At 33.7% G+C, this 11,665-nt stretch overlaps 2 protein-coding genes and 1 pseudogene across 2 annotated transcripts in view; 1 reads left to right on the forward strand and 2 right to left on the reverse strand.

Moving 5' to 3' along the window:
- LOC104721084 lies at positions 7-686 on the forward strand. Its single transcript, XM_010438992.1, has one exon. The coding sequence runs from the start codon at positions 13-15 to the stop codon at positions 520-522; it is 510 nt and encodes a 169-aa protein (XP_010437294.1). The 5' UTR covers positions 7-12; the 3' UTR covers positions 523-686.
- LOC104727538 lies at positions 4,806-8,007 on the reverse strand (annotated as a pseudogene).
- LOC104727539 (BEL1-like homeodomain protein 2) overlaps positions 9,729-11,665 on the reverse strand; it is a 5,487-nt gene continuing 3,550 nt past the window's right edge. Inside the window, exons 4-6 of the mRNA XM_010446637.2 lie at positions 11,578-11,603; positions 11,379-11,480; positions 9,729-10,519 (exon numbers count right to left, since the gene is read on the reverse strand). Of these exons, the coding sequence (XP_010444939.1) occupies positions 9,929-10,519; positions 11,379-11,480; positions 11,578-11,603 (719 nt within the window). The 3' untranslated portion in view covers positions 9,729-9,928. The remainder of the gene's footprint in view (positions 10,520-11,378; positions 11,481-11,577; positions 11,604-11,665) is intronic.

Below are 11,665 nucleotides of genomic sequence, written 5' to 3' on the forward strand. Positions count from 1 at the left end.
ATATATACACAAATGGGTATATGCAGCTCGAGCGAGTCGACTCAAGTCGCAACAGCGAAGCTGATCTTACAAGATGGGAGGATGATGGAGTTTGCGAATCCCGTTAAAGTCGGATACGTTTTGCTCAAGTATCCCATGTGTTTTATTTGCAACTCCGACGATATGGATTTCGACGACGCCGTTTCCGCCATCAGCGCCGACGAGGAGCTTCAGCTTGGTCAGATATACTTCGCTCTTCCTCTTTCTTGGCTTCGTCAGCCACTTAAAGCGGAGGAGATGGCTGCATTGGCCGTTAAAGCCAGCTCTGCGCTCATGCGAGGAGGTGGTGGAGGAGGTTGTCGTCGGAAACCCGTTGATCCTATTGTTTCTGATAAGTTTCGAACGAGAGTTGGATCCGGTGATGATACTGTTGGTTCCGGCTCTGGAAGGAGGAAAGGGAGGAACGTTGACGGTGGCGGTAGTGTTAGTAGTAGCCGGAGGAGGAAATGTTACGCGGCGGAGTTGAGTACGATAGATGAGTGAAGGGTAGTTTTGGAATTTTGATTTAAAATTTGTGGATAGTGTAAAAATTATGTTGGGGCCTATTAGTCATTTAATGAAGATGCAATTTGCAGCATATATTGGCAAAAAGTTCTTATTTGGGATTTTTGTACTTTGCACCAAATTACAGTTATATCCTTACATTACACATAATTTTCGTTAATGATATATGATAACTTATTAGATTTGACATACATAACTAAAAGTCTAAAAGTATTAATTTCATTATTGATATAAAAACTAGTATAAAGGAGATAAGAAAGGAACATGTGACTGGTTCCAAAGATCTCGTAACGCGGTGTTTGGATTGATTGCATGATGAATTAAAATACAAGGTTACGCAATAATAGTCAAATAAATAGATACACTTATACACACAGTTCGATCGCGACCCCAACACACAAAAAAAAAATAGTATAGTTATCTGGAAAAAATTATATAATAGTTGATTTTAAAATTATAACTTTGTCAATAAAATATCCTTAGCGTAACTGTTATTAATAATCTTTTAGTACCAAACTATGAACTACATGCATAATACGTAAATCTGATACAAAATAAAATTTGGATATTCGTTTTTTAAATATATGACTAGAAAAATGGAGTTACATGTTGGCGTGACGTATATAACTTGGGACCAGTTGATTCGCTTTTTGCCTCCCTTAATAATTGATAACTTAATAGTCGTAGTAATAGATATGTGTATATATTTCTTACAACTAAAATATTAAATATACTTCATAGGAGTGTATGTTTTTGACAAAGAATAATGAGTTTGAAACTTTTTATATGAATCAAATTTTAAAGGCGACCTTGATATAAAGCACTTTCCGGAAAATTATATTTAGAGTCTCTTGGTTCCAAAAGTCCAGCTGTTTGATCAAAGCTTCCAGTGATCAACGATGTAGCCATTGGCCAATCTATTTATGATTCATATGAAAGTTTTTTTGGTTATTAATGCGACTGTCCTTAACATTCATTACTACTAAACTAAACTATACTAGTAAATACTTTTAGATTAGGTTGACAAAACAAAAATGCCCAGCTGTGTTCGAATTGAGTATGATTGTTTCCCATCTTTTCAAGAAAGAATTTAAGCTTTCTGTACTACTCCATTGTTTTCTTGTCTTTTATCCGTTAACCTCTTGCCTTTTTTAAATAATCTTTAGCTCAAAGCTTTTCACGAGATCTAAGAACTAGTTTTAAAGTAATGTTATACTACTATACACACATATCACTGATATTTAATTCATTATTCCAAATAGCTATAGTGTGTACACTCATATATAAGATCCGACATAACTGACGCAATTGATATTTAGTCGGTTCAACCAACTATGTGTCGACATAGTTTTCATTCATTGTTTTTAATGATTAATTTGTTGATATTTTCATGTTGTAAAATGATATTTTCATGTTGTAAAATGATATTTTCCTTCCATTTTTTTCATTTAAATTATAATATATAAGTTTGTCTCAGTAAGATATAGCGAAGATACAACGTAGTTTTACATTACAAAACGTTTGATCAATATATAGTTATATATACCAACTCGGATGAAAAATTGAAAAATTAATGTGCATTAAGGAACAGAAAACAGAATTTTCTAACATATGATCAAGATTTACGACTGAATCCATTACTATTCATTCCATGAGTTTGTTACCATACTTTACATACATAATGCATGGTCCAATTTGAACAACGTAGAGTAGGATTGTAACCAGATTTTGTCCTTCACGAGCCCTCGACACAATCATTTTGCTTTGCTAATATCTCTTACACAAAATCATATATAAACAAAACCAAAAAAGGGAAAGAAAAACAAAACAGAGAAGAAGACACTAAGATAAATCAAATCTATTATACAGACATAAAGTTTTCTACCAAAGTTTCGTTTAAGTAAATCTTATATATAAAAATATCCCACTTTTTTTTCCAAAAGAAAAGCTTTTCGTAATATAGTGTGTTTATTATGTACTCTTACTAATTTCCTTTTACTATTTTGTATTAATTCACTATTTTATCGTTTATGAATACATCCAACATTCCAACCAAATTTCCCATGAGATGGATTTACCAATATTATTCTTTGTGATATTGTCGAGGACAGTGATTGTTACATTCTTTTTGTCCACATATATCTATCGCTGGCTGATACAAATCTAAAGTTGATTAATGAGCTTAACGAGCTAAATTATATATTCTTTACATCATGCCGCCATATTCAGCAATTTCTATAGTAAATTCATTACAATAGTAAAGTTTACACCGGGTCAGTTAAATGCACTTTATTTAGTGATATATCTTAACTACTGTAATTGATATTCATAACTCGTCAAAATTGAATATCTCGGCAATATTATTCGTTTACCCTATTTAAAACCTTTTTACTGCCTACTCGAACAATGACGTTGTCACTATTCTTCTGCAACAAACATTTCAGAACATCATCCCAATACAGAGTAAAAAACGGCACGCAGTTCTACATTTCTAACATAGGCTCTTTTGAGATCATTTTGATGTATAGACAAACACTAAAGAAGTATTAGAGAAGAGTTTTGTCATGCCACTACTGTTTCTTGTGCTGACATTATATCACCATTGCTTCTTGATAAAGCAATTCTGTAAAAAATGTAGTAAAGCAATGCCCATACATAAACAGAAAACAGAGTAAGCAAGGGAAATCTGTGTCTTTGTTTTACACCTAAGGCTGACCTGAAATGTTGAAGCCTCAGCCCAAAGCCAAGTTTGAATATATGATACTTTGATCGTAATCAAGTAACAGTTTGTACGGCCCCTCCTTGTGGATTATAAAGTTGGTCGTCAAAAGCATAGTTTTCCCTGACGCTTGCACACTCCAACACACAAACTTAGCTTGCAACCACAAACTCAGCTTGTCTCTAGTCTTTGAGAATCCTAATCTCCATGTAACAAAATTCTTAGTATCCCAAAAAAGAACAAAGAACTGTTAAGTAAACACACATGTTTGGAACCAAAAAGCAGTTTCTTCTCAGAACCACACAAGAGATGCGCCTTTAAAATATATATTAAAAAAAAAAAAAAAAAGGAAATTTGATTACCCGAGCCTGTGTTCTCTCAGGTTCGGTTTTGGTTTCAATTTTCTCCTAACCTAATAAGTGAAGAAAAAAGGAAATTTGTTGAGTCGGTTACGAAAACTTGAGTCCCAAACAATTATAAATAGACTCGGACCTCCTCAATCTCGACCAAAACACAGAGAAACATAGAAGCAGAGAGAGAGAGAGAGAGAAAGTTAGAATGAGAGAGAAAGATGCGATTTCATTGCTCTGATTTTACGATTCTCATAATCGATTTCCTCTTCCTTCACTTGGATTTCATCTTTGAATTTCATAGTTTTGCCCTAAATCTTTTGGCTCCAACTCTTTTCAACGCTTTGGGGTTGTTCTATCTGCCCTATTTATCTTCGTCACCAAGCATACAAGACAAGATACAAGGCGGTGATGGAAGATGATGATGATGCTTTGATTCTTCCTCTGCTTTCGTTTACAAAGAATTAAGCTAGTGATTCGGCTTCGGCTCTGTCTGTAGCACGAAGAATAAGGCTAAGTATGTCTAGCGAGAGATCTCACACACGCAAGCATCACGTCTTGAGCGGAGATGGTGACAGAGAGGAAGCGGATGGATCGGAGGAGATGAATGAAGCTTTTGCGTTTCGAAGAGAAGCGGCGACAGAGGGAGCGGATGGATCGGAGATCGAGATGCAAGAATAGCTTTTTGGACTGGACTCTCATCTTCAGGCCCATTAGCAAAAAGTTTTTTCAGCCCAAACTAAGGTCTATTCTCTACCTCTTTATTTATTTTATTTTTATTTTTATGCAAGTTTTTTTTTTTTGATGCTAAATTTACTAAATGGTGTGATTACTAATCGGATTTTGGATCCAGTCTTTTGATCATTAGAATTCCATAAATCCAATTTGTTTTCGCACTATTATGTAAATTTAGCATTCAGTGTTTTAATTCGATTTTTAAGATAGTTTTTGAAATTTTGGACTATTATAGGGTTTTTATTAATGCTACATTTTAAACATAGTGTGATTATTAACCATATAATTGGATCAGGTTTTGATCATTAGATATTTTTTCCCATCATTATGTAGATTAGCATTCAAAGTTTTAATTCAATTAAAAAAAATAGTTTTGAAACTTATGTTTTTTTTTTTCTTTACTTTTGGATTTTTAAAAAGTATTTGTGGTTTTTTTTTTCTTAAGATAGGTTTTAGAAACTGAAGATTTAGCATTAGATATAGTCACAGTCTCAAAGAGAGAGAGAAGGCAGTTCATTTCTCTCTTCCAAATTGTTTTATTCTCTACCTCCAGTGACTCTCTAATCTAGTTTCTGTCCAAAAACAGATCTCTCGGTTCAAACGATTAATGGTGATACATTAGTAGGATTACATATTGATTGAGGATGACGGACTAATATATGGGATTACATATTGATTGGTTACGTCTCATGTATTACAATACAAGTATAACAGAGTCTTGGGAAGTAATTTTGTAATTAGCAACAAAAATAACTTATACACTTCTTCATTTGATGAGTTCTTTAGCTATCAGATACCGGTACCCGAAATTGTGTGGGATCCATTCTATGATACTCTTTCGAGATTTTCCCACGTTGAGTTTCTTAATTGTATTATACCTCATGGATTCCGGGAGACATTCTTGGATCATCTCCATCAATGCTGCTTGATTCAGACCCAAGTCTTTGCTGAAAGACTCTATCATCCTTGGTAAGATTAGTTTCTGGTCATTTCTGAACCCAATGTTTGCGCGGATGTACTCTTCTTTTGCGGTTTCCAGCTCTAGGTATATACTCTCGGCCGTATATACTCGAATCTATGACCCAAAAGATGTAAAATTAGTAAGGGTATTAAATGTGTGTATATATATCTGTGTGGTGCATACTGCATATATAGATATATGTAGAGAGGATGTGACGATGTACCGCGGGATCAGAGTGATTTCCGGAACAGAGTGCAAAGTATAACAGAGGCTCGGGATGCTCAAGGGAGTATTCTTGGCATTCATCTCTGGTTCTGAGTTTTTTTAGGTGAGTAACAACCGCAACCACTGTAAGCAGGGAGAGAATAGGCTTCTTCACTAGACGGATCACATTGTGATAAAATTGTAAGGATTGTGGTAACAAAAAGTAGTGACCTGTTGGGGACAAGGCATTTGGCTGAGAAGAATAGAGTTTTGCAATATATCTATGCTCATCACACGACCTCCTATGTTGTAAGCTGGCTGCAAAATTTAGCCATTGAACCTCAAGCATTTTCTTTTTTTTGGTTAGCGTTTCTGGTTTTTTTCTTACCTTAGAGAATAGCAAGAATCTCTTCCCGTTGTTCCTTGGAATCCCATTAACTAAAAATGTCTGGCAGAAACATAAAAACAGTTTTAATAAGTTCAAAAAAATTTACAAAATTAGAAAGATTAAAAAAAAAACTTAAAAAAAAAAAACCTTACGTGCATCACAAGTGAGTTATGAACATTAATCCAGAACGCAAGTTTCTCTCGATGCGTCAACTTTCTCAGATCAACATCTTCCAGTTGTTTAGTAAGGAGTCTGTGTAATTTATAATAAGCCAATATCTATAAACAGAACACTAGTGAAGAAAGCAAAATCTGTGTGTGTGTGTGTGTTTCTTTTTTATACCTGAATTGTCGAAGCATCAGCTCAAAGTCATGTCCTTTCCTTTTAATATGTGACACTTCGATCATCGAGCTGTATGGTCCACATGATTCGAATTGGTCATCGAAAGCAGAGCTTTTCCTGAAGCTCCACAACTTGCTTGTCGAAGAAAGAAACCGAGTGTCTGCATATTTGCAGTACATAGTCGACACATACTTTATCATCTCTTCTGATAACTTGTTTGGAGTCATTATAGGTATGTGATCTTCCATCCTAATTCCAATACTTGATCCTCCGTTTGCTATATACTGCTTTGTGATGTAAACAAAGCAAACAAGTTATATAATGCCATTTACAAGATAAAGAAACCATGTTGCAGGGGACTTACTTCTTTTATGGACTCTTGTGGCGAGGATACTCTGTTGCTGAAAGTGGACCGTTGATTTAGCAAGGATTGGCATCGCCGAACATTAGAATTATATATGTCGCTCTCGGTTGAACATCTATTTTCAAAGGAGAAACACCGATATTCAATTCCTTGATTCTCATGTTCTCTTGAGTAGTCTGGACATTTACTTGTAGGAGTTGATTTAGGAGAAATGAGCTCTGCTTTTGTGATGATGGAGATATATGTACTGATGCTTGTTGACCAAAAGCTTTTCGATATAGCCATGGAAGGTACTGTTCTAAATTCGAAACTTCTAACTCGAGTGTCACAATTTCCTTGATCAATTCTGAAGTAGGCTGCATAACATCCAACATTGAGTTATTTGTCAAAACAGATTTAATAACTACAATAAGAAAAATATGGAGATTGATCTGAGGTTAATGAACAATTGAGCTATCATCTCAAAGAGCTAGAGAAGTGTTTAGAATGACACAGTGAAAGGGTGAAAAGTACCAAAATTGACTTGTTGCTGAGGAGATATGACTAGTAGTAAGTACCTTGGGAGTGAAGATATTGTCGTCTTGAGAAGTTTCTCTATAACCCAATGCCATTTCTAAATCGTTACGAACATCAAACTGACTCTGTAATATTTTCTCAAGATCTGTAATCTGCATGCATAATCAAAAAGGATGACCAAAGTGAGTGGACTAGAGCATGTGATCTGAAAACGGTTGTGAGAGAAGTTTACATATTTAAAAACCTCATGTTTAAGGGAGTTTTGGACTTTCACAACATTAGGTGATAGTTTATCCTCCGGTTTGAGGAAACCATTATTGAGAGACAAACGACTTATGTGATCATCTTCAACTCTTTTGTTTCCTGGATAACTGCAGCCAATGTTTCAATCAGTACATTTAAGATCAGAAACATTAATTAATTGATAAGAAATTCATATCATGATCAAATACACAGAAAATAAAAAACAATTAATGATTCTATTTAATCCAAATCCCATTTTTCTTCGAAGTCTATCTTTAAAAAACCTAAAACATTTTGATAGCCTATTTAAGTCAAAATTATAAAACAGAAGAAAATGGCAACCTCCTCGAACGTTTGTGATTTTGTCTCTGTATTGTTCTGTCTTTGAATCCTATCATCCTGAAAGAAAATAATCAATTTTTTTTTTTTTGTCAAACCTAAGATAAAACATGATGGAGCTTGGGAATAAAATGGTTTATATATGAAGTTAAAGCAAAGTAGCTAAGCTTACTTGTTTATGCTGCTCATCTGAAAACATTCGAACCAGAATCTCTAGAGTGGTTTTGTTTAGAGGAAGACTCAAAGTTTGTTCAAAATAAGTATATATAACAGAACAACAAACTACCTTCCAAAATCACCCATTTTATCTTCCTTAATCTTTCACCCACCAACCTTTTTCTGTTAAATCTTCAGCTACCATTGAAGCAAATTGAATTTTTCTGAAAGGGATCGTTTCTTTCTGATACATAAAACAAAGGAGCATAAATGCAGTCAAGACAAGAGGTTTTTTCTTCTTTAACCTTAAAACATATTAGAACTATCCATAGAGTAAGGTTATTTATTTCTTTATACTAGAGATGGACAAGAACTTACAGAGATTTTATGAATCATTTTGTTAATTATTAGTAGGGTTTATAGATGAACGTGAACTCATGATACATTATTACAAACCGTCGACATATCCTTTGAGGAGTACTTTTAGAGTTTTAGTAGAAAATTATGTGTGTCACATGCAACAATGTAGATTCTCAAGTAGTTATGACTACAGTATATCAGTTTCCATTTTTTCTCATTTCTCAAGATGATGGTAGGCCGACTGAGTTAGTAATGGTTGTCTAGTGAGGACTACTAAACCACTAGCCAGTAACTCAACAGAACTAAAAAAAAAAAAAAAAAAACAACAGAACTATTATAGANGAAATGTTTGTAAAATGTATTATATGAATGTCATAACTTGTGTTTTAAAAGAATGTCACATAACTCATTCCTCAAATTATTCATGCAACAAATAACAGGTTCCAATTCCGCTAAGCATGGAAGATCAAGATAGAGATATACATGCATTTGACTTATCCACACAGTGTTATACACCGGTCTTTTTCTTTTCTTTTCTCCTTCCTTTTTTCCTAATACATTAATGGATCCGACAAAATGAAATGAACGTTAAAAAAAAAAAGTAATATGTACGAAAAAATGAGTGGGAGGTTCTAGCGAGTGTTGTATTATTATTCACCTCAAAGACAACATCTGTTTTTCTTCTTGTTTTTATTTGCTATATATATCGATAAAAAAAAAAAAGTTTAGGCTGCATATACATAAATTTATTTTAGCCATATCTTGAATTGTCGAAGTTTATAAAAAAATTCATGTACATATATATATATATATATATATATATACCATGATGTTTTAAAAATTAAGGTCATATATATAAGTAAAGCCACATTCAAAAAAAAAGCAACCATGTTGGATGTGTGTTTTAATGTATGTATTTAATATCAGGATAATTTGAAAGAAGAAAAAAAATCTCATTATTTGTATAATTGAAAAAAATAATCTGATAATCTGTCTCTCATTAAAATATATATATATATATATATATATATATATATATCTGTTACTATCTGCTGTCATAATAACCTGTTACTTATTAGTTATTAACTTATTATACGTGTTTTTTTTTTTTTTTTTGATTTACGAACCTTTGGCCGGATTCCTACTTATTTCATTGCTATAAACTGAACACCTCTCTATTTTTTTTTTCAATTCTCATATATCTCTCATTGATAGAAAAACTTGTATTATCTTTCTATAGAATAAAAACAGATACGCCGAACCGCAATAAAAGACGTTTGGGCCAATCACTTTTCTTATTAATGGCCCAAAACTTGCGTCACCTCGACAAGCTTGTACCATGTAAGTGAATCTATGTGATTGTGTTGTAAATCAGTGATTTCGTTCGATTTGGGATTTGTATCACTATATCAGTACAGTATGCATGAAAGAAAATAATCAAACAAACATTTTAAAAAATTAATGAAATCTTGAGAAATTAATTAAATAAATAAGGGTGAAAATATATATATGTGAACAACATGTTGTACATTGTATAATTAGAGAAGTGATTTACATATCGTTTACGAGATAAAGAAAAAGAATAAAAGGCTAAACTAAACGTACAGTATTAATCTTTTAAAGAGGCTAAATAGAATTTTCATTTAAAAATGTAAAAATGAAAAATGGAAACTATAATTAATTTAATGGAATTAAGAAAAAGAACAAACTAAAAACCCCCAAAGTCTCTAACGCAAAAAGAAGGGTCCTTATCAGGCATGTTTCCAGCGTGGCGTAAACCAAGCGTGAGTGACACGTCACCGGTAGGGTTTGTCCCAAACCTTATGACGTTAACACCACCCATGTCAGCATTATCGAACCCGCCAACACCTTGTTGACACGTGGCAACCGCGGAAAACGCGGCTGAACCACCGTAACGAGAACCCAAGTCGGCAGACGAAGTGGCGGCGTTGGAATAAGAGGAAGGGAGTAGAAGTGATGAAGGGTCGTTTTCGTAAGCATTAATGTCGGATCTTAGACGGTGGCCTGTCGCTACTGCTACTGCCGCGTCTGCGTCTGCGTCTGATACGTCTGGTGCGGTTATTATTGGAGTTTGTGAAGTGGTCCGAGAGGCAGTGAAGTTGCTTTCATTGTTGTTGGATTTCGTGCTCTTGTCGTTGTTGCTGTTTTTTGTTTCTTGATCTTCTTCGTTAACTTCTAATTCCTCTTCTCTTTCTCTTTCTTTTGATTCTTGTTGATACATTTCTTCCACCATTGGTTTCCATAAACGAACCCTAGCATTAATGAACCAATTTGACACCTGAATAGAAAAGACAAAAAAAATTTTTACTAATTGAGTAAATCTAATTACAATACCCAAAGAAATTGAGGGCTCCTTTGTCATGTGGTTATATTAATGTAGGGGGGATACAAGAAATTGAGGGTCTTTTAGGGATAGTTGAAAGCTGCAAACTTTGATGTACTTGAGGAAAATGGTCCCTTTTGAGTCTTTAATGTCGATCTCTTTCTCTCTCTCCTATGTTTGTGTGGGTGTGTGTACATATATATAACTTTAAACGAATCCCAAGAAAAGCTAATAGTGAGTGGAAGGCAAAACACATGGTGTTCCTCAGTCATATCAAACCAAAGGAAAGAAACAAAAGCCATGCAATAGAGTCATCTCTAGCTAGTTACTAGCTAGTTAGTGTACCTCATCAAATAATTTTGGTTCATTGGTACTCGTCTTCAATTCAATGATAGCTCCTATTTATCAATTATTCATATATATATGCTTATCAATTGCTACATGGGTAGATGATTTGGGTGATATATAGTTGCCAAAAACATGTAATTTGGGTGATAAATTGTTAATCTAGCTAGTTCTGTATATACATATATAAAACCATTAGAAAATAAGTTAAGAGTATGATCATTTTAAACGCAAATCTTGATTGTGACTGGTTTACAATCAATACATTTAGCTTATGCGCGTACATATATGTATGCGGCTATTTCTATGTGAAAATTTGGACTCATGTAAGACATGTCACACAAGGTAAGATTCAACTCAAAGTTAACAACTTGGTTAACTAGAGGCAAGGTATTTGATTCATGGAGTTTTTATTTTATTTTATTGTATTGATGGCTGTGGAAATATATATTTAAATTTATAGACTGACCTGATTTCTGGATAAACCAGTCTGTCGAGCCAAGAGGTGTTTATCTGCATCGCTTGGATACCTGAGAAAGAGACCAGAAAATGACATCACTCTATCTTTGCCCTAAACTCAATTATCTAATTTTCTTTTCTTTATATATATATATATATATTTTCACTATATACGATACAATCAAGTAGACGCAAGAAAAAGTACAGACTTTTTTCCTAACAAGGGCGTGAGAATCTAACAGACAAAAGAAAAGCTGATGATTACATATCATAGATCTAGTTTTTTTTTTTTTTTTT

Source organism: Camelina sativa, chromosome 11 (genome assembly GCF_000633955.1).
Source record: "Camelina sativa cultivar DH55 chromosome 11, Cs, whole genome shotgun sequence".
In the NCBI taxonomy this organism is placed as follows: domain Eukaryota; kingdom Viridiplantae; phylum Streptophyta; class Magnoliopsida; order Brassicales; family Brassicaceae; genus Camelina; species Camelina sativa.

Bases quoted from the DNA above. Each gene is read 5' to 3' on its own strand.
- LOC104721084 (XM_010438992.1), top strand. From the start codon at position 13: ATGGGTATATGCAGCTCGAGCGAGTCGACTCAAGTCGCAACAGCGAAG.